General features: G+C 49.3%; 1 protein-coding gene across 3 annotated transcripts in view; it reads left to right on the forward strand.

The window, feature by feature from the left end:
• Ift122 (intraflagellar transport 122) overlaps window positions 1-13,884 on the forward strand; it is a 70,017-nt gene that overhangs the window by 34,685 nt on the left and 21,448 nt on the right. For all 3 annotated transcript variants that reach the window (XM_051155124.1, XM_051155122.1, XM_051155123.1), the window contains 5 exons: window positions 391-528; window positions 1,797-1,961; window positions 4,167-4,364; window positions 9,322-9,462; window positions 12,654-12,707. In XM_051155124.1, the coding sequence (XP_051011081.1) occupies window positions 391-528; window positions 1,797-1,961; window positions 4,167-4,364; window positions 9,322-9,462; window positions 12,654-12,707 (696 nt within the window). The remainder of the gene's footprint in view (window positions 1-390; window positions 529-1,796; window positions 1,962-4,166; window positions 4,365-9,321; window positions 9,463-12,653; window positions 12,708-13,884) is intronic.

Here is a 13,884-nt window from a genome sequence, read left to right on the forward strand (position 1 = left end):
AGAAGAGTTTTGGAAAGACTTTGAAAAAAACCCAACTGTGAGTGGAGCTGATCTTGTCCAGGCCTGTTGGAAATATTAAAAAGGAAGAAATCATCGAAGAGCCATTCCAGTGTAAAACTAGTATCAAAACCTGTGTGAGAGTCTTGAGCTTCCTGCCACTTAGAGCTACCCCAAGTTAGAGAAGAGTGGTGGCAAGCTGGTGTCCTGTTGCCTCTGGCTCTGGGGGTCTATGTTGAAGATGGCTCCTGGGGAAGCCTGTGGTGGGTTAGTGATGACAGCATGGGGGAAGAGCCAGGGCTAGAGCACCACGAATGGTGTAGGATGGTTTCTGAAGAAGGCTGGGAGCTCTCTTTCTTTGGACCTCCATGCTGAGCCTGGATTGCTTCCTAGGAGAAGCGGCTGCAGTGCCTGTCCTTCAGTGGAGTGAAGGACAAGGAGTGGCAGATGGAGTCGCTCATTCGGTACATCAAGGTGATTGGTGGCCCTGCTGGAAGGGAAGGTCTGTTGGTGGGCCTGAAAAATGGCCAGGTGAGTCCTCCTGTGTTACCATCCGGCGGCGTGCTATCCACGCAGGCCCAGGTTTCCTGTCTGGGCTGGTGTGAGCTGGGTTGTAGACAGCCTGGAGTTTACTTTCATAAAGACAGCTTCAGGCCAAAGTGCGCTGGCCTCAGACTCACGGCATGCTCACGCCTGGCAGAGCCGATGCCAGGGCTCCCGGGCTGCACGTAGCAGGGATTAATGGGCTTAAGGTCACCCCAAGGTGGGATTTGTTGGATACCCGGCTTTACTGCGTTGCTGGAGAGGCAGGCAGAGATTGTTCACGAGGTCAGAGCCCTATTAAGCAGTGCCTGGATTAACAAGTATTCCTGTCTGGGTCCTAGATAGTGTTGGTCCTTAGGGTGTTACTAGAAGCTAAAAGAAAAATGGGCTGTTTGGACATATTGATTAGAAAATCTAGGCTGTGAAGTTGAACAGACTCTCTCATCTGCATTCTTTGCTTAAAATAAGAAAAGTTCTATGTGGGCTACATAGAAATTTGAAAGTGAAAATAAAACTGCATTAGCCTCAGAGCCAAGCTGTGTAGCAGATGGCTTGTGGCTGAAGCTTGTCAGGTCTTTGCTGGGGACGGAAGTTGCGGAGCATGAGATCAGTGGGAGCTGTCAAGCAGTAGCACCCAAGTGAGGGGGAATCTGCTCCCTCCTCAGTCATTGCTCAAGGTCTCATGTGAGGCTGACAGCATGACTTTGGGGTCATTTTAGCTGGGGACCTTCTTAGCTTCCCACTAGCTGTATGGCCCTGGGCAGATGAATTTGCCTCTCTGAGGTTCAAGGTTTCCAAATAAGGACAATACTGTGTTTCTTCACAGGGCTGTCAGAAACAGGAATGTCAGTGAATGGCAGCTGTCATCATCAGCACCGTCATTAGTACTTTATACCAGATGTCTCCCCTGTGTTTACAGTAGCCCTTCCTGTGCTACTCTATGACGCGTCTACCCTGCAGTTTGAGCAGTGTTATTAAAAATGTTCCCAGTCCACACAGACATTAGAGTGAGTCTGGCCTGTCTCAGGCCAGTTGTTGATTCAGTGACCTCCTATGAACCATGCTTCTGGTCTCTTAAGGATGGCACCGCCTCCCCCACACCCTGCTTTATTTAATGAGTCTTCTTTCTGCGCACAGCTTCTGGAGGAGTTAGTGGGTGCTGTTCTTGTAGAACACATGGGATGCCAACAGCCTGGCAGTGGTCCAGGGTCTGGTTGCCATGGTGACTCACACTTATTTCTCTGAAATTTCGCCAGATCCTGAAGATCTTTGTGGACAATCTCTTTGCTATTGTCCTGCTGAAGCAGGCCACAGCCGTGCGCTGCTTGGACATGAGTGCCTCCCGGAACAAGCTGGCTGTGGTGGATGAAAATGACACGTGCCTGGTGTATGACATCCACACGAAGGAGCTGCTCTTTCAGGTGAAGTCCTAGAGAAGAGACACGGTCTGTGTAACAGAGGCCCTCCATGAGCTTCACAGTTGGGCAAGGAGGCATCCATACCTGTCAGGAAGGGACAGCCAGGGGATAGGACCCAGTACAGGTGTGGCTTCTGAAAACCTCAGGGAACAGGTGGCTGGACCAGCCTCTTGAGCAGTGGCTGCTTTGTCCAGAAGATGGCCAAGTGACCCTCTTTTCACATAGCAGTGAGCAGTACTTGAGGTGATGTGTGATGGTGATTCTTTTGAGGCGGTCTGTGGTTCCCTTGCCCAGGACTGCCAATTTCTACCAGTGCCCAAGGCACGCTAGGAGAGGCAGGTGGAGGCTCACTTCACCTTCCTGCACAGCACACTGTAGTACAGTGGCTGTATGGATCATTGTGGGTGGGCATTGTTTCCACAGCCTTTGGTCCTGTGGTCGGAAGAAGTGTGTCACTAAGCAGTCCAAAGATTGTACCCAGCACCTAACTGGCTCTCTGCCTTGCTCAGACTGTTCTTGGCATCTTTGGGGGCATTGTAAGTGGTGAGAGCTAATTTATGTGAAGTGACGGCCCCCTGCGGCTGGAGCCTCTGCTCTCTGGTTTCCCCTGCAGTTTCCCAGCATCAGGGATAGACATGGGTCCCCTTCCAAGGCCTTCCTTGTCCTTGGCAACAGAATCAGCAGGGTAGAAGTGCCTGGCTTTCCTCAGTCAGTTGGACAGCGGTACTTGGCTACCAGTAGCCCAAAATGACTTCACTTATTATTGCTTCCTGTCACAGAGGAAGCAGAGGGTTTAGGGGAAAGAACACACACCCATTGTCTTCGGACTGACCTGGGTTCATGGACCTCTGTGATTCTCAATTTCACATATGGCTAACATGAAACTAGCTTTCTTTTTCTCTTCTTCTTCTTCTTCTTTTCTTCTTCTTCTTCTTCTTCTTCTTTTTCTTTCTTTCTTTCTTTCTTTCTTTCTTTCTTTCTTTCTTCTTCTTTCTACTTCTTCTTCTGAGACAGGGTTTTCTGTGTAGCCCTGGCTGTCCTGGAACTCACTTTATAGAGCAGACTGGCCACAGAGAGCCTCCTGCCTCTGCTTCCTGAGTGCTTGGGTTGTAGGCCTGCACCACTGAGCCCAGCTAAGCCCAGGATCTTTTGCATGGTAACTAAGCCACATTCCCTGCTCATGCTAACATGAAGCTAGAAGTTACCTCCTCACAGAATTGCCCCAGGAGCAATCAAGATGCTACTATGTGCTCAGTACTGGGCATAACCAGCCCTAAACGCTGCCCTTCTCCCCAGCCTCAGCATTACCACTGCCTGGGCCTGGGGCCCTGGAGGTGGTTAGCAGGCCCCTCCCTCAGTGCGTCCTGGGTGGAGGTTGAACAGGTGCATGGCTCCCTTCCCTTATTGTGACTTCTCTGGGGAATTAGCAAAGATGGCTTTCAAGTCTTTCCAGGAGACACAACCTTCCTAGTCTCTTACTTATCGAATTTGCCCCTTCAAATGAAAACCACCAACTTTTCCCATTAAGAAGTAGTCCATGCTTGGGTTAGAAGACTAGGCAGACAGGAACAAGCTCTAGAGTTGAGCAGAACACTGGTGGAGAGAGTAACCTCCCAAGGGGACTGTTTTTAGTGTACGAATTGTATATGCAGAGACAATGTATTATTTTCTAATTTTGAAAAGAATTCTGCATTCTTTGTTTAGTATAAAAACAATGGATGTTCATGACCAAAGAAACCAGACAAGCAACAAGAAAGTAGATAGATAGATAAATAAATAAATAAATGAAATCCCTCACAAGTTACCATTCATCTGCAGGGGCAACACTTTTAGCCTTCTTCCTGGGTAGGCAGGGGTGTTTGTGAGTGTGTGCTCCTGCTAGGGATGGAACTCAGGCCCTTAGATATGCTAATCAGCTCCACAGAGCAGCACCCCACCCTCTACCTTAACAGAAATGGAATCCTGTCTTGTCGAATGTCCACTTACTATGGAGTGTTTGAAATATGGAGGGGAAAATAATTTATTTTCAAAATAGCACACATCCAAAAGTTGCATCACTCTACCAGTACATAGAGGAGTTTGCCTCATCCCGCCTGTTATGACCCCCTTTCCTCCTTTCCCTTCATCCTGCTGTCAGTACTCAGTGCGACCCCGGCTTTAGGAAGGGGTGGGAGTGGTGTCCATGCCTTACAGGCCTCTGTCCTTTAGGAACCCAACGCCAACAGTGTAGCCTGGAACACCCAGTGTGAGGACATGCTGTGCTTCTCCGGGGGAGGCTACCTCAACATCAAAGCCAGCACCTTCCCAGTGCACCAGCAAAAGCTGCAGGGCTTTGTGGTTGGCTACAACGGCTCCAAGATCTTCTGTCTTCATGTCTTCTCTATGTCTGCTGTGGAGGTGCCACAGGTAACCTGGGTCCTGTTACTCCTCTGCAGCTATAGGACACACGAAATGAATTAGTCAGGCCCTCAGACTGCTGTAAGAGCAGCAAAGAGAGGGAGGGGGAGTGTGGGATCTGTGATGTCTCAGGTTGCTGTGTGCAGCCCTGTGTTTCTGGACAAAAAGCCCAGCCCCATTGTCTTAGTCAGGGTGTCTATTGCTGTGAGGGATGGAACACCATGACCAAAAGTGAGCTGGGGAGGAGAGGGTTTACTTGGTGTACACTTCCACAATGGAGTCCATCACTGAAGGAAGTCAGGACAAAAACTCAAACTGGGCAGGAACCTGGAGGCAGGAGCTGATGCAGAGGCCATAGAGAGGTATTGCTTAATAGCTAGCTCCTCATGGCTTGCTCAGCCTGCTTTCTTATAGAACGCAGGACCACCCTATCCACAATGGGCTAGGCCTTCCCTGTCAATCACCAATTAAGAAAATGCTCCAGGCTGGCCCTTAGCCTAACCTTATAGAGGCTTTTTTTTTCAATCAAGGTTTCCTCCTCTCAGATAATTATAGTTTTGTGTCAAGTTGACACAAATCTAGTCCGCACACTCGTTGGCCGTCGCTTCTTTCTGATGCCCTTCCTGCTGCATTGCCTTAGCAGCATTCAGCACAATGTTAGTGCATGTCCAACATGGTGGGTGCATACGTGCTTGAGTGATGATGCTGTGTGTGAGCAGAGACTAGGTGGAGCAGGGACTGTCTGCTTGTCCCTGAAGTGAGTAGCATTCCCTATAGAACTGTCATAAAACTAAGGTCAACACTAAGAAGAAACTTGAACCACAGCATCCCATCTTCAAGAGAATATTTGATTTTTTAAAATGTGTGTGTGTGTGTATGCGTGCGTGTGAGGGTGTGTATCCATGTGTGTTGGTGCGCATGGAGGACAGAAGAGGGCATCAGATCCCTTGGAGTTTCAGGGTGCTGTGAGCTACCTCACAAGGGTGCTGAGAAGGTGACCTGGGTCCTTTCTTAACCACCGAGCCATTCCTCCAGACCCAGATGTATTATTGTACTTACTCTACTGAATATGGACCATAAGCGAGAGGATGCGCTTTTAATTACTTTATGGCATCTTGTCTTTTAAAATGTGTTAAAGTTTGTTAGTTGGGGCTGGAGAGATGGCTCAGAGATTAAGAGCACTAACTGCTCTTCCAGAGGTCCTAAGTCACAGGACAACTTTTGGTAATTTCTCCCATTGTTGGTTCTGGAGGATAGACTTGTGTTGTCACACTTGTGTAGCAAATACTTTTACTTCTTTAGCCATCTTGCCAGTCCCTATGCCAAGTTCTTTTAACCTGATATTTACATCTTCCAGGCCTCTCCCTTGGATGAATTGGTGACTATACACTAGCAGTCCGACCTAGCAGTGTAACTCATTTCTGTAAACTCAACACTTTGAGGCTGGGGTAGGAGAATTTCAAGTTTAAGGGCACCCTAGGATATATCACAATACTTTTTCTTAAAACAAAAGCCAAACCAAACCAAAACTCACTAACAGCAAAAACAATTGCCAAAACCAAGCACCCCACTTACTAATCTGGCTCTTTGCTCAGCAGTCTACTGGAAATGTTGTGCCATGTCAGTGAATATACTTTACAAGAATTTTCAAACAGTAAGACAATTGTAGGCTCACATATATGTGTGAGAAATAACAAGTGGTTCCTCGTGTACGTTGCTCAGTTCTCCATTGGTAATAATGCAGTTGTTCATGTGTTCCACTGTGCAGCCTGGAGCACCTTCCTGCCCCAAGCTCCCATGGCCTCCCACAGTGCACCAAGCTTTGTCTGTAGTAGATGAAGCACTTCTGTTATAGGGCAGTACAGAGCTTACTCCACCAGCTCCTACTATTGGACAGTTCTACTACCCACAGCAGAGTCTCATTATTGGTCTTGGCTGCCTTAGAACTCTGGTCTCAAACCCACAGAGATCTACCTGTCTTTGCCTCTGAGTGCTGGGATTAAAGGCATGCGCCGCCACACCTGGCTGCCCAAAGCTTTTTGCTCTTGTCACTAGTGGGTATCTTCCTAGTATCTGCCCTGACTTAGTATAAATTCCAAGAAGTGAAATTGCTGGCCCAAAGGACCTGAAAGATGTTCAGACATTCCAGACTGCCTTTCTTCTAGAATGCTCTGTTAGTCTGCCCGCTTACACAGACCTGGTCTACAGACTCCACCTACGTCTTCCCCAGAGTCATGGAAGCCCTTGTTACTTCCTGCTGCAGTGTCCACATCAGCTCCTGAGCCATACATTGTGAGCATTCAAGCAGTGGCAGTGAATTCTGATGTGAACAAGCAGCGGAAAAAGAGAAAGCATGAGAGACTGGAATAGGGTGCTGTGTGGTGGCCGGTGAGGACAGCACTGCCTGCTTGTCTCTTCTTGCTGTCCTTATCTGCTCCCCATCAGCATCCTAAACCCAAGCACCACATCTGCTAGGAGCCCCCTCTCCCTCACTGTGCCAAACAGGCTTCGATTATTAAAAGATTTTCTCCCCAGACTGCTGTCCTAACCTCAAAAAAGAAATGCAGTTGCTGCTCCCTGATTCTGGCTAGCCAAGAGGAGCTGGAGGGGCTGCTGGGGCTCCTCCTGCCAGGGCCTCAAGAGTCAGTAGCCAAGGTTCTGTTGGTTGCAGCCTTCCTGCTGATGCAGCAGACCAGAGCTGCCAAACATTGGGAAAGGCAATCTGGAGACAAAGGCTGTTTATCTGTCCCCTCAGCCTCCTGTCTTGCGGTTTAGAGGGCCTCAGACCAGGCAAAAAGCCCCGTTTCTGCTCTTGGGATTTTTGGTTTCCTTTCGAAATTTGTATCATCTTGTGCAAGAACTGGTGTGTTGGAGCTGCCAAGTAGGGCAGCAAGCCTGAGTTGTGCTCTATGACGTCATGCTGGGAATACAGCAGCCAGATAAGGGGTTGCTCAGAGGGGGCTAGTTCAGTAGTATGTCTTTCGCACCCTCCTGCTGTGGTACCACTCCATCAGCTCATCTTGGGCTGCATTTTAATGTCTCCATGTCACAGGACAGTCAGTGTAGCAGGAAGTTCTGCAGCTTGGGGAAAGGAGCCCTGGCTTTGGGTTCTGATCCTGCAACCTGATCCAGCTGCATCCTGAACACTTCTGTCTCCCCCTTCGGGACCTCATTTCTTTTCTGTGTGATGGGGTCATTGGTTTTTGCTTTGTTTTGTTTGAGACAGGCACTTGCCATGTTGCCTGGGCTGGTCTTGAACTCCAGGGCTCAAGTGATCCTCCCACTTCTACCTCCAGAGGAGCTGAGACTACAGCTTTGCCACTGTGAAATGGGGCTAATTACACCCATTTTCAGCTTTTGCCTGTCCCAATTCCTGTTATTATTCCCTCTTATTACAGACAGTCATGAAATAGCAAAAGCCACAAAACCGAAGTAAAGTGGACCAGAGGGTTTGAGGAGTCTAGAAAATAGAGCTCATTGTGAGGGCAGAGCGGGTGGAGTTTGAGAAAGCTTCAAGAAGGTGATAAAACCTGTGTCTGGGAGAGGGTTACTTTGCCTCTTTTAAAGCGCCTCATTGGCCCACGGTAGCCTGAATTGGCAGTCTCTAAACAGAAGGAGCACATTTCCCCAGGGGGCACCTGGTGGTGAGGAAGTGGCTGAGCCAGGCCTGGGTGCTAGCGCAGCTGCTCCAGTCTGTGGCCAGCTGCCTCCCTACGGTATGGGGAAGTGGATGGTGAGGCACCGCAGGAAAAACAAGCTCCTGGGGACAGCTGTGTCTTGCTGTCAGAAGGTAGATTGGCTTGAAAGGGAAAAGGTTTCTTTTAATTCTGAAGGGGTTAAAAAAAGGACCGGAAATTTCAAAAATAAAGTCCCCAATGGAGAAAACAGCATTTCCAATTCCACATTTGGGAACCATTAACACAGAGGTACTGGCTGATTGAGTGCTACTGCCCAGCAATCCAGAAGGGAGACGAGGGTCCCTGAAGCCGCACACGCACACGTGCATGCACACATGTGTGTGTACACACACACACACACACACACACACACACACACACACACACACACACACACACAAGAACAGGAATATCAGGTCACCTCTTTCTTGCTCTAGTGTGTGTGTGTGTGTGTGTGTGTGTGTGTGAGAGAGAGAGAGAGAGAGAGAGAGAGAGAGAGAGAGAGAGAGAGAGAGCGAGAGAGAGAGAGAGAGAGAGAGAGAGAGAGAGAGAGAGAGAGAGAGAGAGCGCGAGAGAGAGAGATTTTAATTTGCTAGGTCTGTGTCTTCAGGCAAGTCAGGTGTCCTCTAGGAGTCTCTGTCTCCTGGGCTGTATCAAAGTTACAACACCTCCTTACACAGGGTTGTTTGGACAACTGCAAAGCTCTTTATAGCCTTAGAAAAAGAAGTCATTAGGGACTACTTGTAGATATTCTTAGCTAGGCAGCTTGGTCTGGAGAGGAGAGTTGGTCTTCAGCACCAAAAACCTCAGGGACTTATTCTCAGATCTGTCTACACGGAGATCAAGGGCAGCTCAAACTCCTTCTCTTGGGGCGTGAGGAGAAAGCAGGGAAGCGTTTCCAGGAGGAGCCTGTTTGCAGAGCTTTAACAAGCCAAGTAGGCATCTCCCATACCTCCATGGGGTAGGGGCTGGGGGAAAGCAAGATCCTTCCCAGAGACAGTGACATCTTAGGGTCAGATAGACCTAGAGAAGGGGAAGGCAGGTGACAGCCAGAAGCGTGTGGTGGGAGCACTGTGGCTCAGCAGGAGGAGGTGGCAGAAAAGAAGGCAGTTGGGGGTGGGGGAGACGACACACCAGGGTGAGGCTTCAAACATGCTGACTGATGGCTGAAGTTTGAGGTAGGTATTTCCAGTGATGTCACTGTGAACATCTGGAAGTAGGCCTGGTTGGAATCTGACTCTTTGCACTGCTCTGAACAGACTATTCTCTTTCTCCTTGAAACCCTGCAGTCCGCTCCAATGTACCAGTACCTGGATAGGAAGATGTTCAGAGAAGCCTACCAGATCGCTTGCTTGGGTGTGACAGACACTGATTGGCGTGAACTTGCCATGGAAGCTCTAGAAGGCCTAGAGTTTGAAACTGCAAAGAAGGTATGCATCTAGTCAGTGTGAGCGAGAATCTGGGCCTTGGAGGGTCCCTTGAGGCAGAAGGCATCCAGGTAACACTGAAGGGGCAGAAGCAACTATAATGGGCTCTGAAAGCAAACTGCCCTGAGTTCTGATCTCTCCTTGGTCACCTCTTTCACAATGGGCCTGCCAGTAACAACCTTCCTAGGTTGTTTCTCTGGAGGATTCTGGAGTACTAGGCCCTGTCCTCATGAAGTTGGGAAGATCTAAGCAGATAGAGTCAGGAAAACATCTGGTTGATTCTGCCAGTCAGTCTTGGTAGCCTGTGCATAACAGCCATTCAGTAATCAAGTATCAGCCATTTACCACAGCCCATTGTTCTTAGCACTGGCTTAGTGCAAGAGATGGCAAGGCTCTCTGATTCCCACAGCAGTGTGGTCACTTGTAGTCAATTAAAGCTAAAGAAATGGCCAAACAGTTAACGTTTTTCTAAGCCTATGAAAAGGCCCAGGTGTGCTTCCATCAGATAGATTGAGGGAGAAGAAGGAATGACTTCCAGCCTCTCCTTTTCCCCTGCTTTCTCTCCCATAGTCAAGTGGAGAGGCTCCTTTTGCCCAGGCTATTGGTACAGAAGCACCTGCAGACATAAGTGGTGCCCGCCTCCTCTTAAACAGGGAACGACTGAACCAGAGCACATCTCAGAGCTGGGCTCTTCCCCAAGCCTTTTCTCTCAGCCTGACCTCCTTAGCCCGGTTCTAAAGGGAGAGTGTGACAATGCACAGTGCTCATCCTGTATTTTGTTCTCACTCCTGAGGCTTGCCCAGGTCTGGCAAAGGGGAGTACCTGTGCAATGGCTAACCATATCACACAGAACTGGAGGGGTCACAGCTCAGCGGTAGAGCACTGGCTAGCATGCACAAGGCCCTGGTTCAATACACAGCACGTGAAGAAAAAATAAACCTACCCAATAATTTCCTACATGGTTTTAGATCAGATAAGCATTGGGAAAGTATTAGATTAGGGTTTTGGGAAATCAGGGGAAAGGGGAGGCTTCTCCTAGAGGAACTTCCTTCTCCTGCCCCACCCAGAAATGCCAGCAAGTGAAGAATAGCAACAGGATCCCTGGGAATAAAATTGTCTTCCCTCTAGATTGTTACCCCTTCCCACCTAGAACCTAACGCCAGCTTATGTTAGCATTGTCCTGCACCACCCAGCACATCACCTCTGTGAGCTGCGGAGGGAACGGAAGTTGGCATGCAGCCCTCTAGTCATTTCATACCCCACCTTGCATCCTAGAACACTGAGAACAGAGATGATCATAACAAAGCCCTGGGTTCTTTGTTAGAATAGTGTTTCTTTATTAATTTTTCTTGACAAATGAAAATTGTGTGTGTATTTCTTGTGAACAGTATGATATTTAGGAGAGTCATAAAGCTTTGACCACAGACCTTGACTACTGTTTTATCTTAATTCTGAATACTTGGCTTTCCTCTCCCCTGGGTGTCAGTCACTCAGGAGGGGTGTCCCCACTAGATGGCACAGGAGAGCTGCTTAGTGCTGCCAGCTGCATCTGTTCCCTGCTCCCCACTTCCCTCTGTGGAAGTTATTCACAGTCTTGTGACTGACCACTCCGAATAGCACCCTGACTCTGCGGTATATCAGGGCTGAAGGATGTCAGTGGCAGAGCTATCAAATTCAAGAATCCAGAACCAGAAAGATCCTTGGACAGGGCGTCACTTGCTTGCCTGACCACAAAGAAGATGGCTGGAGCCCAAAAGCAGGAAGGAAATAGGCTCAAGGTCCTGCCTGGGCTCAGAGCTGCGCTGAGACCCGAGTCTCCTTTTTCTACCCTGCTCATTAGCAAGGACTGACTTGGGTACTTGTTTCAAGGAACACAGATCAGGAAGGCAGCTTGTACGGCCTTTGGCATAGTCCTGCATGACCTTTATTCACACACTGTCTGATTTACCCTATACCCAAGTATAGGCACTGTAGAATCTGTCTCTCACCCCAGAGGCAGGAACATCCCTTGAGTGCAGAAGTTCAAGGCCAGCCTAGGCAACTTAATAAGTCCCTGTTTCAGAAAGAAAGCCACTTGCCAGGCCCCTGCTGAGCAGTGTTTCGCCTAATCCTGCAGTCTGCCAGTGCTCATGCTCAGACAGGAAGTGTCCTCCCTGGGGTAGTGGCCTCAAGGAGATTTAGCTCTCTGTTTAATCTGCCTAGCCTCCCCTTTCTACTGTGACCCTCTGAACTAGGGAGGGGGACAGAGGCCAAGTGAAATTCTAGTGTCCCCAGCCTTTGAATAGATCCCAGTCCTGTAGAATGAAAGGACAAAATCACCCTGTGGTCATCTGTGAGGCAGCCGGAAGCTGGGCGACTTGATCTTTTCCTCCGTTCTTCCAGCATGGAAGGTGCCTAGCAATGGCCAAGGGCTGCTGTGCATTCTGAACTACAATGGCTCAGGAGCTGCTGCTCTGGGTCTGGGTCAGTCCATTTCACATGGACAGCACAGAAAGCGCAGCTGGTCACAAATGTTGCCAGCAGATCTCAGGAAGGTCAGTTCCCCTAAGCTCCTTGTGGTACCTGAAAGCAGCAAAAGGCACTTCACTGGCACCAGCCTACCTGACCCTCACAACCTTCTAGAAATCATGCATTAGATATCTCTACCTCTACTGGGGGTCCAAGCAGAGGATGGTCAGGGGTAAGATGCAAATCTACTTTCTAGAGACCAGGAGATTATCCCCTGCCATCCTCCTGAGCTTTCCCCTCCTGTCCCTGTGTGCATAGCACCATTGAGTTAGCCAGCTGTCTGCTGCCTCCCATCCAAGTCACAGGGAGAAGCGTGCAGGCTCTTGTCTATGTGTCTTGCCTACTCTGCAGATGCCATTGACGGGAATCAGCCCGGCCTGCCTTTCCATTATGAGCAGTGTCTGACAAGGAGTTCCAGTGCAGACTACAGGATCATAGTTCTGTTTTACCTAATCCCAAAATGATTGATCCTCCCAGGACTTCTTTACAGTTCTTTGTAAGGACTAATCCTTGAGCTGAAGACAGGCTGTGCCTCGCTGGGTGGCACACCTCCCAGGGGCACAGTGTTGACTCAAGCTTCCCCTTCCTGCCTGCTGGCTGTCTTTCTAGAACTTGATGTGCCCCGCCCCCACCAGCCTGTGGAGAACAAGAAGGCAGCTGACTCTGTTCTTATTCCCTTCCCATAGGCCTTCACCAGAGTCCAGGACCTTCGATACCTAGAGCTGATCAGCAGTATTGAGGTAACTGACGAAACCATCTTCCTTCTCAGGACCCCGAGGACATGGGGTCCCAGGCCTTGTAGTCTGTTCTGGTGGACAGAGTGGCCACATAAAGGCAGCATTCCATTAGTCACTTGGTAGCTGAATGAGGCAGGAGGTTTAGGTCTCTCTAAGCTTTGGTTTCCTTACTCCTAAGATAGTGTGTATACACTGGGCAGTGGTGGTGCTCACCTGTAATCCCAGCACTCAGAAGGCAGAGACCACCCTGGTCCACATAGTGAGTCTGGCATTTACCCTTTCCTGGTACTGCCATGAGGCAGTCAGGCTCATGGAACCTGGGTGTACCTCTCTGGGATGAAGAGCTGTTGCCATTCAGGACTCAACTAATCTGCCAGTGAATAAAGCATTTTCCAAATGTTCCTAAACTGCCCTGAGACCTACCAAGCCACCCTCCTTCCCAAAAGGCCGGTGGTCGGCTAACAAGTCTGGTCTGACTGCACCAGTGATGGAAGACGCTATTTTTAATTTCTGTGTATCTCAGTGCTGTCTGACTGTCTGTAAAAAGGCATACATATTTCTTTCTCCTGAACAGATTTATTGTGAGGCTAAGGGAATGTGAGACACATTGGAGCTCCCAGATGGAAGCAGTGAGGAAATTGCAAATGTCTTGCCCCTCTAACTCAGTTCAGCAGAATGAACACTTGTCGTGGGCCCCAGTCTGGGGTGGGGGCAGAAAACAGAGCTGAGATGAAGGAGGCTACAATATGGTAACTGTTGTTCATTGAGCCCTCAGTGTGGTGAGGCAGGTGCTATTGTTGTCAGTCCTGCTCAGGGGGGAAGAAAGGACGGTCAGGAGAGGATGGAGCGTATCTTTGTGGGGCCATGTTCAGAAACTTGTTGAAACTCAGACTTACTCCCCTGATTTTCCCTAAGCTCTCCACGTTACCTTGTGAGCCTGCCCTGCCCCTCTACCCAGCAGGTCACCAGTTGTCAGTGTCTTCCCACACAGGTGGGAGGGTTGGCTGGGTTGTCCCAGGCTGCTGGCTGGCTCTCAGGGCTGGTACTTGGTGTTAGCCAACTGGGCCCTTGGAACCTTCATCCACAGCTACAGAGCTTCACTTTTCTTGCACAGAAGTAGCTGGCTTCTGTGAAGACTGACTCCCATCACTTGTCATATCCTACTTAGTTCAAAAGGTCT

The sequence above is a fragment of the Acomys russatus genome, chromosome 13, assembly GCF_903995435.1.
Source record: "Acomys russatus chromosome 13, mAcoRus1.1, whole genome shotgun sequence".
NCBI lineage: Eukaryota > Metazoa > Chordata > Mammalia > Rodentia > Muridae > Acomys > Acomys russatus.